Genomic DNA, 17170 nt, shown 5'->3' on the forward strand with positions numbered 1-17170 from the left:
GAGGACCTCTAGCTCTTGATGCCTAAGGGGGTGGATCTAAATTTGTTGAATCCATTCATGTAGGGTGGCCATGAAATCGCACGACTGTAGAGATTGTTTCGTACACACAAGTTAATACAGTGGCATGTGCACCGCATATGGAAGAACAGAAGTTAGATTAGACTTTGTTGGAGAGTTGTTCAAGCCATCATTATCTAAAGTAATGTAGAAGATTTTATCGGAGATGGCAAACTCATTGTCAGCTCTTACTATTTTGACAGTCACAATTCGAGAGTCATGAGGATAGCTAATTTTTTAATCGCAAGAGCTTAGTGATGTAATTTCCTTTCCTCATTGACCCGATGTCCGAAAACTACCCAGTAGCTCCACAAATTAAAAGTGAAAGAGGTTCAAAAGTTACCCATCAATGATAGACATGCCAAATCCCCATTTTCTATGGGGAACGAGCCTGAATTGAGTCAGTAGAGCTGTTTAGGAATCTTAAGTGAAGCCAAAGGGTTGCTCGGCAGTAAAACATTGATATACAAGCTCCCTTTATCGTTGCATCTCTGTATTTTGTCCTGCTGGCTACCTATTGTAACTGAGTATCGTGCAAACGGCCTTCTTAACACCATTAGCATCAATCTCAACCCCACAATCCAGACATCGGACGTCCATCCCGCCTCATTGTCGCTGCAATTACTAGTGAGTTTTCTTCGGTATAGGGAATTCTCTGGAGAAAAGAGTCTCGCCAAAAACTGGCTTTCAGCGTTCACCCTTGAATACCTACCGATTGTCGGGTTGTTGCATCTATTCACGGGGCATTATCATTGCATGACTCAGTAAGTCCCATGGCAATTGTGTGATGAAGTATGAATTGAGTTAGGATGAACGGAAATGGATAATATTGTTATTATTCTCTATGACGATACTTAGAGCATGATCAAATAATGGTAACGGGAAATGAAAGAACTGATATCCACAAACTGTTTTTAGAGAGCAATTTCGTTAGGAAGTGGAGTGAGGACCGAAGAAAGCCGAAAGGTAAGGGAGCCAATTTACAAAGGGGATAAGCTTTTTCTCCGATCAGTCAACTAATCGGCTGTACGGCGTTCAACGATCACACACCTAGTGACCCCAGTTTCAAGGGTCGGGCCCTAAAAATTGATTTCATGTTCGGCCTATACGGCCATGACTTCAAACGTAGGAAATCTGCAATAAAAAACAATCCTCGGGCCTGAACTACCCCACCGGACTTGACCCAGTCCGGCGTCCATGCACGGGCCCAGTCTGGTCCGGCCATTCCCCGGCACCAGCACCGGCACAGGCCCATGGCCACCCCTAATGGTGTCAACACGGATTCTGCTTGACTGAGCGCAATTAAATTATGGTCTGAATACGTAAATTAGATGATGAAAAGTTTTATATTGCTGTAAATGGTAAAATGCTAATCTAGTGCGCTATTTCCTATTTTTTTTTTTAGCTTTTTGTCGGCAACTTTTCGAATCAATTATTTCTTATAATACAATGATAAGAACAAAAAATTCAGAGCCTATCCGATGGGAACTGGATCACCGGAACTACGATGAAATATACAACTAATGTACATTTCCGGAGGAGCAGCAGCGGCGTCGGCAGCAGCGGAGGGATCTCACTTAAACGGCAATCCCTCCCGGAGAACATAATGGAAGCAGAGCTGAAGTGACCCCTTCAATTTTAACAAGGCCAACAGCCACCATAACGAGCCGCCAATTTACATCTTCCACTCAAAAAATTTCGAAGAACCAAATTTGCCATCCTCCTCATCCCCATCTGCTGCCGTATAGCACAGTTTGATCAATCTATCAAGCCATGTGTTTGTGATATCATGTCATCGTCGTTCCATGGACCGAAGAGCTTGCGCCCGAGGCCAGGGAAGATGCAACATGCGGTTGCTGGACATGAGTTTCACTTGTGAGGCCAAGAACCGATAGAGTCGTCCTGCCAACAGTCACAGTTTAAAAACCAAGTAGAAAACAAGGACAAAGTTATCCAATTTAAACTTCAATCAGAAAAGGGGACATCGAAGACCCCGAAATCAGAGGGAAAAACCCCTAACAGAAGACAAAATGGAAAAGCAAAATCAAATCAAACTACTTAAAGCATAGAGCCTAAATAGTCGATGCAAAAGGTAACCCAAACATTCCTCTCTGGAGCTCTACATCTCACACTTAGTGGCGGAAAATCAGTCCATTCGTGCTCTATGTTAAGTAGTTCTTTCTCCATAGGTCAAAACAGAAAGAGTGATGTTCATCACACTGTTGATCCGAGCCATTCATGCATCAAGATCAAGATTTATAGCTAAAGTGCAATGCCAGGTAAATAGTAAAATACTATAATAATGGACAATCAAGAAATACATCTTGTCGGACCTTGTACCCCAGCGGTTCGATAGCAAATATCAGGTTGTGAGGTGTATAAATCCATGTAAGGAGATGAGTGAACGGACAACAGCAGCAAGTAGTGAAAGTGAGGACCACAACCAGATTAAAGCTCCCACGGACTCTGTACAACACCTAAATTTTCCCAATACCAAACAAACCTATTTCCAAAAGACGTACCAACAGATTCTGCTTCTGCCAAGTTGGTTAGCCAATCTAAAACTTAGTTTATGCAATGTATTTTCGTTTGGAATTCAACCCAGCTACCTTACCAAGTTGGCTGTCCACTCATTTACAATAACAAATCAACAGTTGATGTGAATGTTCTTTTTTCCACAAATTAAAGTAGAACCAAATCATTGAAAACCACCATGGGACATGCTTCTACATCGGTCATGGCACGAATGGCTCTCCTTATTATTAACAAGATCATACTACAATTGGCTGGCAATCCGAGTACAGAAGATTATTGAAATGCCAAATCTGCTTGCGGCACACGCCTCTTGTTTTACTCAGTTGGAAGTACCAGAAAAGAGAAATGTCTGGAGGAGGAGGAGAACAGCAATGACAAAATGTACAAAGTTATAGAGCAAAAAGTACCTGGGTAGCGAAGCTCTAATATTTGGTTGACTTGCAAAAGCAGTAAGAGGCCCTCTCAAGGAGGTATATTTATTTAAAGAACTCTCAAGTTGCGGCGGGGGCAACTGCAAACAGCAATTGAGGGGAAAATGCTGCTTACTGAATTACATGGAGAGATTAAAAGTATTCAAAGAAAATTATCATAGGCACCTGCAACAATACGCCGAAAGAATGTGGCTGCGTCTGGGATACGCATTTCAAGAAGCCCACCCAAAGCTTAGGCATCTTCCAAATCTGACATAAAAGCATAGATCATGTTAGCTTCCACAAATCAAAATTATATAAGCCAATAAAAGAAAAGCTAAATGGCAGATGAAGCCAACATACCTGCTTACTAACCAGTTTGGAGAGAATCTCCATTACAAAGTCAACCTGTGTTTACAAGCAGAACAGTCAAGTTCCATGCAAGTAACAGAAGGGGACCTCTTCTTCTGAAGATAAATACAAACACCACTATTCCGCGGCTTTTAGACAATTAATAAATCAAAAGGCATCAAGAACAGGAGAGGAGACACTGGAGCTGATTAGGCAATCAATGTGCTTAACTATCTAGAAAGCAACCACTTAACAATAACCTATATCAAGAAAATCTGCACAAATAAAACTGCTTCACCAGCCAGTTTCCTGTCATCTTAGACTATATGCTTGCTGAGGGTCTGAAGGTAAGATAAAGCATCCCTAAAGCAAGGAGTACTAGGATCAGTTCCCTACAGCTATACAATCATTTTTCAATTATGGGATTCAATAATTATATTATTTGGTCAAATTTAAGAGAATTCACCCTTGCAAGTCCCAACATGTCGCTTCCTTTATTTATTTCCCTGAAAGACCTTTACTTTTCTTAACTTCTTTTTGTTTCAGCTTCATGCTCTCTTTCCCATTTGTAACCCATCAATCCAGAACAGGGAGGAGCTTTAGCCCTTTAAACTTGAAGCAACAACGTTACTGAAATCTTTCATTTTTTCTCTTAATTCCATATTTCTTGTCTACCCAATTGATGCATTGCAATTAGCCAAGAAGGTCATTAGCAAAGGAGACTGGCTGCCTAAAATTCAATTGCTATTAATTCAACTTAGCTCATCCAATCATATAAGAGATGTGCTTTCTGGTATTTCTACCTAATTAAGCAAATGAAAATATCAGCCAGACAAATGGAACAAATAGAGTAAAACCCCAATGGTTAACCACCAAAAATATATAAATAAAAATGAGAGGCAGTTAAACAAGTCCTATCATTACCATTGAAAGTGAAACAACCTTAAAGCCTAGAAAAAAGAGTTACCAGAGCAGGAAATGCATCAATGGCCTGAATGACTGTTCTCATGAACAGAAGAGGCAATGGAGTTCGATCAACCTGGAAGATGAATAAGATTTTGTCCATAAAAAAATGAACAAGATATGTGTCCCGGCATCCGCCATGCAAAAAACCACTCACCATCTGGTTTAAGGCCTTTGCTAGCACCTGCTGGGTAAAAACCGTCCGCTGCTCAAAACAAGTCGAGCAAGCATCCATCACCTGTAAAATCAATGGCCAACCTTATAGATGAAAGACAATGTCATAATGCTGCCTAAAGCATCGACCTTAAAGTGAAAACAACAGCACTCGATGCAACAGGCAATTTTTAAATACTCAAATAGATTTTTTTTTTTTTTTTTTTTTTTGTCAGTCCTACTCTATTCCTACTCTATACTCAAATAGATTTGCCATAGTTAAAAGAAAGCTACAATCAACATATGAGGCTTTCTGATCCCACAAAAACATGCTGACAGCATGAAGAATATGGCAAGGCTGTTTCTTTTTCTGCTAAGTGATGCTAACTTTCCCTTGCCAATGACCGAGAATTAGCCTGAGGTCTTCATGCCCTCATATGAATAGGTCAACATTCACTGTTGAGAAGAGAGCCTGACTAAACGATTGGTGGTAAGCCCAGGTGAAGAAACTCGATTAAAACGTGACTGGTGAACCTATCTGCTTCTTATGATTAACCTAAGAATTTCAACAAGAAGAATTGTATCTTGCCTCAGTGGGCAACTTGATAGTGCTGTATGGTACTGCAATAAGTTACTTTCCCGTTGGCAGAAGACTTTAACAGGTTGACCCACTAACCATGCGAGGAACAGCAATTTACAAAAATGACTAGTCTCAGAAAATTGAATTTAGCTATAACTGAATAAGTACCTCAACAGACAATAAACATTTAGATTGTCTCATCCCTTTTATCCCGGACAACTTCCAAATATTCAGACTTTAACTGTACATCAGAGTTTGGATAACACCATTTGGTTGATGTACCTATTGGACGTAAACTCTCTCTCTCTTCCTTTTGATGTTGCCTATGACAATGTTAATTATGTTTATCACTTCATAGAAATTGAGCATCTTAGCGATTGGACTACCACAACGAGTTTAAAAAACAGCTAATTAACATGGTTATAGGAATTTGCATATTTTGACCGCTCACACAAGGAGATAACTGCTCCCAATGGTCAATCCACCTAAAATCCCCCATGCTGGTATTAAACCAGTCGATCCAACAAGATTTTGTTCAATCAACCAGAAATTTTTACTCCAAATTGTTCGGTCAACCAGGTTAATGTATGAAACTGTTAAGATGCTTCCTAGTCTTGTATTCTTAGGCACACTGGCTCAATCATGGTCACAGTTAAGATAATGCAATACTGAGAAAGAGAAAACTGTTCAGCTAGTCCCCCCCCTCCTTTCCCTCTCTTCTTCTCTCTCAGTCGCAGAGGATGTGGGACTTCTATGTCTCTGCTGAGCATGATGACTCCATTTCTCATACAGTCAACAAGAAAAGCAGAGTGTCCAGGAAAAACAGCAAATAAAATAAGTCAGTCTACAAGCACAATATGTAGGTGTACAGACATTCTTAATTTTAGCAAAATGATTTACTACAAAGTCCAATTTTCGACCACCTGGGCATTTTTTAAAAACCTTAGTACCTGCAACAAAAATTAGCTTTACACAGTATCGTGCTTTTTATTATCTGAATAACCAAAAACATTCATGTAAAACCACATCAAACTTTATTTGTTGTCGGACAGCCCTAATAGATACAAGATATACACTACAATGATCAAAGGCATAATTTAAGATTGAGGAACAGTTCACTTTTGAGCATTGAACCACTCAGGCTCAGCTGTGACATCAGAGGCAGTTATCTTAAAGAACATTTGCCAAGGAAACAGAAAAAATGTACACGCTGCACAGAGAAGCAGGATATTGGCAGTAACTTTGGTAGAACCATAAGTCAAAGGGAAAAGGACAGCATCATACAACCACCAGATATAAGAATCAGGGCTGCCTAAGGAGTTGCCTCTATCCTACCAACTGATATACTCTCCATTATTTATTAGTAGAATGTTGAACTAAAGGTAACTCCAAATCAATAGCACCTCAGGTGGGCCAAGGTGATCCTCCAATCAGGGACAATCAAGAGGAACCTAAGTAAGGCCGATCAAACGAGCCAACCATCTGTTCTTTTAAAGTTCTGTCGAGCCTTGAATGAACTGGATTCAATTTCTTTGCAAAACCTATTTCCATCATTGAAGCCTAAATCCAGTGATTTTTTAATTTTACATTGCAGTACATGCAGTTATATGACCCTTAAATCATAGTGGCTTTCTGCACATGGCACAGCCTATGCAGCTCCAACCAAAATAGTCCATTACTTATCAATCAAGTTGAACATTTTTCCCTGTGGATGTTTGGACCCATTATTTTTTGTAGTAACAACACATAAAGTTTACAGGCACAAACAATGAAGACTTAAGATTTGCTAAGAGCTTCCAACTGAATATGGCTATCTCCTTCAATGGACTGGCAATTTAAACAAGATGAGTCACCTTTTTCAGCAGAACACCATCCTTCTCAGGAACAATGTCATGTATGGCAACCAACACTTCTGCCGGCGTCAAAGCAGGACCAGTATGAGCAGAACCCTGCCATTAAAGAATCTTCAGATCTTTTTGTTGAACTAAAAATTCGTAATTTTGTTCTTTTTATTCTTCGTGGACCTTAAATAGACAAATTCTCCTTAAGGTCAAAAGAAGACTTCTGTGAAAATCTATAAGTTAATCTAGCAGCTGATACAAGGAAAGATAGTTAACTTCACGTGACATGGTCACATTTAGAAAAATTAGAAACTATCATAAAAGTAACACCCACATATGAAGATTTCACAATCGATACAAGAAACATGAGCACGTCTTCTTCTGGCATTTACATCCAGATCATGTCTCAGTGCATAAAAGCAAAGAGTCCCTACTTTTTACAAAATGGCTCTCTGTATAATCGAAAATTCTCCTGTTTCTTTCCCTCCAAATCGGCCAAAAGGATGCCAGAAGGATCAACTGAATCTCCTCTCTTTTCTTTCTCAATGCATATGCCCACAGGGGTTTTAAGCTCTTCTTGCAGTCTTTGCACTGACCCACTAAACACCTAACAACTGACCTAGCCGAATTCCAAAAAAATTCTTGAACAGCCATAGTGTAGGTAAAAGTAAACGGTCTCTGCTGCCTCTTTACAGAGGCAAGACCTATTTTGCCAAGATTTGACCTCGTTTTTGCAAGTTATCCAAAGGAGAACTCACTCAAAGCTATAGTTGACATTCTAGATGGCAGTTTATAGGTGTTGCTCAGGATATCCGACTTAGATACCCCATTCATGATGCCCTGCTAAGCTTTCCCTTATCAAAGAAAATACCCTAATTAAAGTACCTTCTCTAATGTCATAGAATAAATATAGGATACTACTCTTTCCGACAAAGAAAAGCTTAATAGACTGGCGAAGAAATAATCATCACCCATCCTTTACTTGACAAAGTTGTTGTGCACACCACTTGTGAATCCATTGGATCCATGAATCCAGGTAAACTAAAAAAAGTAACTTCAAAAGCATCACTGCACATGATAAGTTGCAATAATAAAGGACAAGATTCTTTTAAAATAATCTTTCTGGATTGAAAAAGTACACGCCAAATTACCTAGTCAAATTCTATTAATTTAGTGGATTCACTGGATTTTAACATAATGTCAAAGTAACTAATCAAAACACAATGGTCTCCACACTATTTTGCCAGAAAAAAAGGTGTAGGAATAATTTGCCTAATCTGGTCGTAGAATAAGCAAGTTAATCATAGATAAGAATGTCAACTTTTCAAGTTGCTCAAACTTATAGCATAAGACTGTTTTGAGATTGGAAGCACAACCTTGTCAACTATCTCGACCGTCCATTCCAAATTTAATGTACAACATTCATCTGAAACCAAATCTAACTATAAACCCTCACAGAAAGGATCAGTCAATGCGCTCTGCAGTAGAATAAGTATGGCTATGCAAATGAGAAATAAGTACACAAAAGTTGCCACCCCATATGGATCACTATACTCTTTACAATGACAAGCCAATATATAAACTTCTTTTGGTACCTGTAATATGTGGGCAAGTGCCTTTTGGAACTTATCCGGAGGAAGGTTCACCATTTGAGGGAAGATGGGTAAAACCTAATCACAAACATAACCAGTTAAATCTCTATTTGATGACGACAAATAAAGCCAACAAAGCTGCTTTCTAACAGACAATTGACGGTCCAAAGATTTCTTGGACTCTGTCGCGACCTATTTTTTAGGGGCCAACAGACTCAAATAAGAAAATGGTAAGGAACAGTGGCAAAAGAAGATCAATGTAATTGGACCACCTTAGTGGGAAAGACTCAGTTATTTGTGATTTCCTTTCTTACGAAGATCAAAAGTTGTAAACAAAATAATTATGATCAGACACTCATAACATGCAAATCATTTACAGTTTGTAACTGAATGACAAAGGTAACAGGGACGATAACAGAGTCAAATTCGTACATACAAATACACTAACTTTATCACTTTCAAATCAATTAACAGTAATATTATTCTCTGAGTTTCCTAGCATTGGTGGCACGCAGCAAAACACAATCATCACCATGGGTTCCCAAGCTAATTAATACATTGTGCAAGAAAAAATCTGAACTCCTGCTATTTAAGATGGTGGACATGCACGATTGGCTACAGGCAATATTTACTTTGTACTGGAAACATAGACGTTCAACAAATCATTTCTTTTTCTTATTATAGATGCAGTTTAGTTGACAAACAGTTGGAATTAGCACAATCATGATCATCGGACTATTGTAGATCATAAACAAGTAACTAGTACAAATAAAGAGAGATAGAGAGAGAAAGAGACCTCGCTTTTGGAAAATGAGGGTAACATTGGGATAAGGATTGAAACATCCTGAACAAGAAATACAGTTAGTGGAAATTTACATACACAAATTTTTGAATTATGTAGCAAAAGGTGGAGATTATCATAAGAACCTTCAGCTTAGTTTCATATAAGTGTTTGACAGTGGTTATCAGATCTGGAGAAGGTACTGTTTCCTCGGTCAATATTTGGAGCACCTTATACACATATAATCATAAGTAACGAATTCAAACATACAAGATCCATAATAAAAATAAAACTCAGATATATAACAAAAGGATTATACCAGCATCAAAAGATTTTCACTTCCTTGAGGCGGATCTGATATTATTTGCAGCAATTCAGAATAAGATGACCCTAAAGCCCGTATAAGAACAGGGATATGGCGATGCACAGCCTGCAACATTTGAGGAAACACACAACAAAGCAAAATGTTAGTAGCAGTTGACCATTTCTCTTCATACTATATTGTGTTTGAAGCAAACCTGAAATTAAAAGAGCGGTGATGGGCAAACCATACTTTTTCACCAATTAAAATCGCATATTGAAATGCACACAAAACATAATAAATACTTATAATCCTTCATGCTGGAGAGCACTCCGCTGACCATGTGCAAATTGCAAGTCATGACCAACATGCAACCCAATCCAGTCCAATCCACCCAACACACTGATGCACATCAGCATGCAAATAACTATTTACACATCAGAATGCCATTCCCATTCACACAAAGCTAGAAACACAAAAATAACACACAGAAATTGGACAATGGAAGATATCATCTTTTTAAGTACTAAATGAGTTCAGCAAAAGAGCTGTCAAGGCTATGTCAAACAAAAGAGCAGTTAAAGCCAATTTAGATATTAGAAAAACACCTGCTTTACAGGTCTCGGTGCTTGACCATAAGCATCAAACACAAGGCGAAGTAGGCTAGGTTTCTGCAAGAAATAAAATATCAACATATTTTCGATATAGAAAAAAAGGACAAAAGAAACATCTCCATAAAACTCCACAACACTATTGGATATTAAGGGGGCAACTACTGACCTTCATACACAAAGCAAAAAACAAAGAAATGAGTCGTTGAGCTTCAGACAAAGATAAAGAAGAGATGCCCTGGGCCAGAGGTTGTGCGCCACCTATAGATTCACTTTCAAAAGTCGCAGCCTCTGAAAATGGAACTTGAGAACCACTGCTGGAAGTATTCTGGCTTCCAATCTGTTAAAAAGATATGAAGAGAATTTAAGCTCATTTGTGAATGTAGGAATGAGTTAGGGTTGTCAAAAACCTAACAGATTTTATGTCGTAGAAGGTTTTGGCAGTTTAGGAATGATTTTCAAGCCCGTGATACTCAGACATGCAATCCTGCCTAAATTTGCATCACATACTTTAAACAAATATGTTAGAATTTCTAATCCAAAAGCTTAAAATTTAAAAACGAAGAAGATTACATGCACACGAGCCCTACTGAACATGTATTTAAGCAATGTGGGATATCACTTCAACACCCATCTCACAAGCAAAATGTACTGAAACTGTATGAAGCACGGGAAACCACTGTGAAATTAACTTAACTATTACACCAAGTACGTGGAATGATACAATGTCAGAATCTCCAATCCAAAAGCAGATGTTAGGTGGAAGGAGAATACATGCTATAAAATCCTATTGTAACTCCATATTCAACCAAGGAAGATGACGCTCTGTCAAAATCCAAAAACACATGTATTTGTGACTTAAAATTAGTAGTCCCTGATTCAACCTAGAAGGAGCACAAAGACGGCAAAAGTATCAAGCAATACCTATATTGGACATCAGAAAGTAAACTATTCTGAATGCAACTTTATTACAATTTTAGGCATTCTTATATCTAAACAAGATTTAAGGCAATAAAAAGAGAGAAAGCAATGTTCCATACCTTCCCTTCATCCAGCTGTTCATTCAAGCCAGGTTGGCAAGCCTCAACATCTGAAGCATTCTGATTAACAGCTGAGAATAACATACTTTTTGCAAAATGCTCAATAGTCTCAGCAACATAACTCAGCTGAAAGAGTTTGTTAGCCACCTGTCCAAATGCAAAAAGCAGAAAATAATATGACATAACAAATCATGTTCTGACATCGCAAAGAATGATTTTTTTGATATATTATAGAACCCAAATGTTCAAAAAAATCCATGGGAAAGGTCAAAACATGTAGCTACATCTTGAGCTTCCTTACCAGACGAATAGCTTTAGCTCGGATTTCCTCTTGTGAATGAAGAGCACACTGCCATGAAGACAAGTGTCATTACAAGATGCCAATAGCAAGAAACTAGCCAGGTATAGCCTAGAGGTAGCAACAATAACTGCTAAATGAGTGTCATATTGTGAAAACATTCAACTTTTAAAGACCTCATCCTCTCTCTAAGAAATACACAATCAGATATAATCATATTATCATTGCTAGCAGTTTCTACACATATTCTTTTGCAAACTTACCATTGTCTTCAAGTTAAGAAGGTAGCATACATAGAAAGATGTTGTCCTACGATATAGACAGCATTTGCCATGCTGGGCAATTACTTACCCGAGAAAAGTGAGAAAGAAGATGACCTATTACACTTTTTGGATATAACAAAAACAAACTATGCCTTTTCCCAAAATGCAGAAGAGTGATACATGAATTTTTTAATGCCATTGTGCTCAATTTTGTTTTAATTCTTTTATAAGATCCATAAAATCCAATCCTTTCCTACTGTCTCCTTCCACATCATTTTAAGCCTTCCCTTTCCCCTTTACCCAGGTTTCCATCTACTAATCACATCTCCTCATTAGAGCCTCCAAAGGTCTTTGTTCAATGTGACTAGATTATATATGGATGCAGAGAGTAATCAACAGTAATCTATAACTGGACTCTGAAGTCTGCCTTTTCTGTAGATTAGGAGGTTGCAAGAATAGGTTTGAAAGAAAGAGCAATATTTTACTTTTCCTTTTCATAGAATCAAATCTACCAATAAGCAAACCATTTCAAACTCCTTTTTCTGCCAAAAATCCCACAAAAGTTGAACTAATGATCCTTGCAGCAATATGCTTTAGAAGAAACCATGCAATAGAAGTCCACTTCGACACAGTCATCTTACTTCATGAAATCACAATTGCAAATTGAAGGAAAGAATCAATTTGTAGGTATAAACCACTACTTTCGGCTAAAAATTTCTTTTCAGGTCAAATCATCATCAGTAGAAATCCTGGTAGGTAATCATACTTTCAGTTCTTCCATAATCAGGTGAGTAAGAAATTGGCAAGCCACAGTAACATAACAAACACACAAACGAGGGCATAAATTGAAGAAGCAGTGCATAAATTTAGCAAGGCAAGGAACTGTACTCAATACAGTCACAAAAAGGCATCACATTAGTTTCACACTTTTCACCGTTAAGTTTTGAGATTATAAGATTGAAATGTTAGTAGAACCATGGGGTAACAAAAATGTCTTAATAAAGAGATTTTCATTGAAAAAGATTACCTTCAAAGCTATATCCAAGCAGGATTGCCTGTAATGAGAACGGCCCAAAATCAAACTCCACACAGCACCAAGGCCCTGGGTGACACGATCAGCATCACGCAGACTTTTTCCATGGTAATCAGAAATGTCAGAATTGCAGAGATCATCTAAAAGTTTCAAGACAGAACTGGGCAAAACTGGAGCTTCACCAAGAAGTCTACTCAATGACTTGTCAGAAGCTGGAAACTTGAGTAGCAAAGATTCAGCCTACACAAGAATGCACAAACAATAAAGCCTCACAATATAGGAAGCAACATGCAGTGAGATGGACGAGTACCTACCATTTCCAAGAGAAATTTTTCATATGTGACAGCACATGCGGAGCTTTCAGCCGAATCAGATCCAGATATCGAATATAGATAATAGAGGACTTCCAACACAAGCTCATGTCCCTGAAAGAGAGCTAAGTGAGTATCAATTATCAAACAACCAAGTTAAATGTATTATAACATTATACCAAGTCATCAGCAATAATAAAAGTTGATGAAATTCCACCAATTAAGTATGAATGGACAGACGATGTGCCAAATTATATGAATCACCTACGTGCAAATTCTTTGACTTTAGCTAGCATCTGACAAATTACACAGCAGACTCACCTAGATAAAATTCCTTTAAATTCTAGCTAGCATCTAATAAATAACACAGAATAAGCAAACTTTAATTATTCCTCAGGAAAGTCTGTTCCTCGACATATGTGCATGGGATGTCAACTATAAAAGATCAAAGGCCTATAGTCTTGAGCTTAGATTTTTGAAACTGCAAGGAAAACTAGGCCACACGACATCTCAAGTATCCTACACAAGATTACACATTTAGGGACTGGAAAAAAAACAGTTCCTTTTTCAGACCAAAAACACATCCTGTATATGTACTAAGAGGGCAGCCACCCCATGGAAAAGTTAAAAGAGAGAAAAGGAGAGGATCTACACAGTATAACATGAAAAGGGGCTTTCCAGTGACCAAAAAGCTCAAGACCTGTAACCATCTATTTATTACCCCCAAAAAAATAAGAGGCTAAACTCCCAAAAACCTTGAAGTTTCTCTTGAAAGCAGCAAGTGTCAACCTTCTCTATGTTATTTACAAAAAGAAAAAAAATCCAGTCCAGGTCAAAAACAACCAAGCAGGATTTTGGGAATTTCTTTTTACTAGCTTTGGAAAATTTGGCAATACAGTCATCCAGTACACAATATACCAATGGGAGAGGGCATGTACTAAAAACTGAAGGAGGATGAAATTTACCAACTTCCACTTTAGAATTCAACATAACATTTAGAAAGCTAATATAAGAAACTTACCATATTTAAGCATGTAAAATCAGACAACATGCTTGGGAGGCTGTAGCCATTAAAAATTTGAAAACATGGAAGCAAATGTACCACTAAGGTCCCAACTGTGAAGTACCTTTTGTAATTGGTAATCCTCAAGGATGTGGTTCTTCAGCATCTCAACTAAATCATCAGCAGCAGCACTCTGCATAAAAATTATATGTTAGCAGCACACAATTTGTTGATAGGATCGAAAAAGATACAAATGGATTAGCGCTGCCCTAGTATTCAGACAAGAAATGGCATTTACTATAAATGAAGTATAAGAACCAAGCTTCACAATGCAAATTCTATATGAAACTTGAACAAAGATTACAAACAGCACTTCATCATATACCCCCTCTTATATCGTAATTTCTAAAAACCCAAGAACAATTGAACATTATACAGCATCACCAGTGTGGAAGAGCTTTTGGTTTAGGTCTGTGATGTTTCAATTCATATGGAGCTAATATCATCAACCCAGCAAGTGTAGAGACAACCAGAATCTTCATCTCATCAGGACACCAAAAACAAGCAGCATACTTGTTGCCGGTGGATATCCCATTGTTCAACCCAAGACAACATAAAAACGGCAATAAAAGTAAGAGAGCAAAAAACACCACTAGCAGGCATACACAACAGATATCCATCTTCAGGCTCACTATGGAAGACAAACTTTCTGTAGGATTTGGGGAAAGCCTAGTGAAGCTAATAGAATAGTCACCATTAGGCATATGATATGCCTAGTAACCAAGACAACATGCATTACAAATTCGATAAAGAAATATCCTAAGATATCCTTTCCATCTTGGAGGTCGCTTGCAAAAGTATAGTTACCATCAACCCCCTCCAAGAAAGGACCAAGTTAACAAGGATGTTTCCTATGAAAGCTGTAGCAGAAACATTTAGTCACGTAATGTTGCATTAATCACAGACCACACTTGGTGAGATCTGGCTCTTCTATGACAAGTATTTCTTGATGTGAGAACCCACAATTTTGCATGAGTTTCAAGCGTGGAAAAGCTTCAAACTCCTAAAACTATCAATCGTCTTTGAATTTTTTTTTCCCGTTAAGACGCATAACAAAGTGAGAGGTTACAAGCAAAGACAAAAAATCTTATTCATATTGGTCATCATGTCCTTCATCTTCTGAATGAACTTCCTTCCAGCATATTATAAACATTAAAGACAAATGGCTCCATAATTTATAAAGAAGGTTTCCCACACCAAAGAAACTCGCTGATCAGAAGAAAAAAGGAAAGCCTCAGCTTTCTATGGGCAATAAAGAGTCTGCCTACCTGAGCAACAAGTCGAGCAATTAATGACATCCCCATACGTCCACATTCTTTCCCATTTGGATGCTTGCATGACTCCATTATCTGCTCAAACAACAATTTTCTGACACTGGCTTCCTGTTCTCCATTAAGCTCAATATAGGATGGAACAACAGGTAGGTCCTTTCCTGTCTCCTCAAAGGCTGCCATGTTGGCAACAGCTGGAGGACTGTGATCTAATTCAACATTTGATGGTGTCTCAGATTCATCCATCTGTATGTCCTCTGCTTTCACTATATCATCCTCAGTTATTTGTTCAGAAGAAAACGCTACATCTGAAGAAAGACCAACTTCGGCAGTAGGTTTAGTTTCCTGAAAACCATCCTGAACCACCTCTTTTGGAATTAATTCACTGGTACCATGCAAAGATGATCCCAAAATCTCATCATCACTTTTCTTTTTAGATAGTAAAGGTGATGAAGCTGTTTTACCACCCACCATTGCAGATAACTGCGGCTTATTCGAATTAAAATCATCTAATTTAGATTGCACATCTCCAAAGTCAACCACAGTGGGTAATACAGCTTCAGGAGGCACTGCTAATCGTGGATCCTGGCGGCGGGGATCCTGGAACATAATTAACATCTTTTATGTATTCATTCATCCCATATAAATTACCACATAACATCAACAAGTTCAGAAAAAGAAGCACATGAAAATTAGCCAATAAAAGCTTTTTTACCCTTCTTGGATCACGTTTAGAATCTGCAGAGACGCTATTGACAATGGATGCTTCAGGAGATGATTCACTGGTAATAGAAGCAGAGGAATATGGTATCTGCATAGCGGACATTGGAGATGGAACAGAACTTGCAGGAAGAAAAGAAGGTGCTGCAACTTGTGCTGGACTACTTGCAGAACCTAATTGTCCAATTACTTCAGATTTTCCAAGCCTTGTTAAAGGTGGAGGAATCTTAGGCAAGTGTTTCATATTAGTTATCACAATATCAGCTAGTAAATCAGGATGGATTTTGGAAATAAGGATTTCAAGTGATTCGGCGCCTCTTTCCCCTTCCGCCAGCAAAGCACCAATCATAGCAATCATTTGTTCCACAGGTGACAAATCACCATTTAAAATTGAAACATTGGGGGATACACCATTTGCAGAGGTGGAACCATGGCCAGAATCAGCTGTTTGTTGACCTGAAAAAGTTGAGTCGGTATCAGCAATATATCGACCTCGCTTGGATGCCACTTCCAGATTGTGGGCTAACATTTCTTCATCTTGAGAAATTGGCCTTTTCTTAATCAAACTTCCATGAGCAGATATTTGGCTTGAAGAATGATCTTCCTGCTCATCAAATTACATCAAGGAAAGGAGATTACACACTTAAAGGTTAACACTCTTCAAGAAGAAAACATGATATCAGTTTAAAAAACAAAATCAAGAAGATTCAACCTTGACCAAACGGGCATCACGTGATGCTCGCTCAGCATTTCTAGCTAACTTCTCCACTTGCCGAATTACTTGCTCGGCCGCATCCCCTGCATTCATTGCTCGTAGAGTCCCAAGCAGTCTCTCTCTAGACTGAAAATGGAAGTCAATGCAACTTATCAGACTTAACTTCGCCTTAAAAAGCAGAAGATATTTTTCGAGCTCGTTCTTTTGCACTACACAGATGATGAGAACAAGATTCTAGAAGCAGTACACCCATAAGGGGCAGTAGGACTAACTTGTTCGAA

General features: G+C 38.3%; 1 protein-coding gene across 3 annotated transcripts in view; it reads right to left on the reverse strand.

Moving 5' to 3' along the window:
- Positions 1-1384: 1384 nt before the first annotated feature.
- The window catches only part of LOC104449207, a 31098-nt gene continuing 15312 nt past the window's right edge, over positions 1385-17170 (reverse strand). For all 3 annotated transcript variants that reach the window (XM_010063274.3, XM_010063272.3, XM_010063273.3), the window contains exons 7-27: positions 16887-17015; positions 16170-16778; positions 15452-16054; positions 14248-14316; positions 13124-13234; positions 12804-13049; positions 11517-11564; positions 11216-11362; positions 10345-10515; positions 10173-10235; positions 9583-9693; positions 9410-9493; positions 9279-9326; positions 8486-8560; positions 6903-6998; positions 4474-4554; positions 4321-4392; positions 3366-3410; positions 3189-3272; positions 3000-3103; positions 1385-1959 (exon numbers count right to left, since the gene is read on the reverse strand). In XM_010063274.3, the coding sequence (XP_010061576.2) occupies positions 1845-1959; positions 3000-3103; positions 3189-3272; positions 3366-3410; positions 4321-4392; positions 4474-4554; positions 6903-6998; positions 8486-8560; positions 9279-9326; positions 9410-9493; positions 9583-9693; positions 10173-10235; positions 10345-10515; positions 11216-11362; positions 11517-11564; positions 12804-13049; positions 13124-13234; positions 14248-14316; positions 15452-16054; positions 16170-16778; positions 16887-17015 (3111 nt within the window). In that variant the 3' untranslated portion in view covers positions 1385-1844. The remainder of the gene's footprint in view (positions 1960-2999; positions 3104-3188; positions 3273-3365; positions 3411-4320; positions 4393-4473; positions 4555-6902; positions 6999-8485; positions 8561-9278; positions 9327-9409; positions 9494-9582; positions 9694-10172; positions 10236-10344; positions 10516-11215; positions 11363-11516; positions 11565-12803; positions 13050-13123; positions 13235-14247; positions 14317-15451; positions 16055-16169; positions 16779-16886; positions 17016-17170) is intronic.

This window comes from Eucalyptus grandis, chromosome 6 (genome assembly GCF_016545825.1).
Source record: "Eucalyptus grandis isolate ANBG69807.140 chromosome 6, ASM1654582v1, whole genome shotgun sequence".
Classification (NCBI taxonomy): domain Eukaryota; kingdom Viridiplantae; phylum Streptophyta; class Magnoliopsida; order Myrtales; family Myrtaceae; genus Eucalyptus; species Eucalyptus grandis.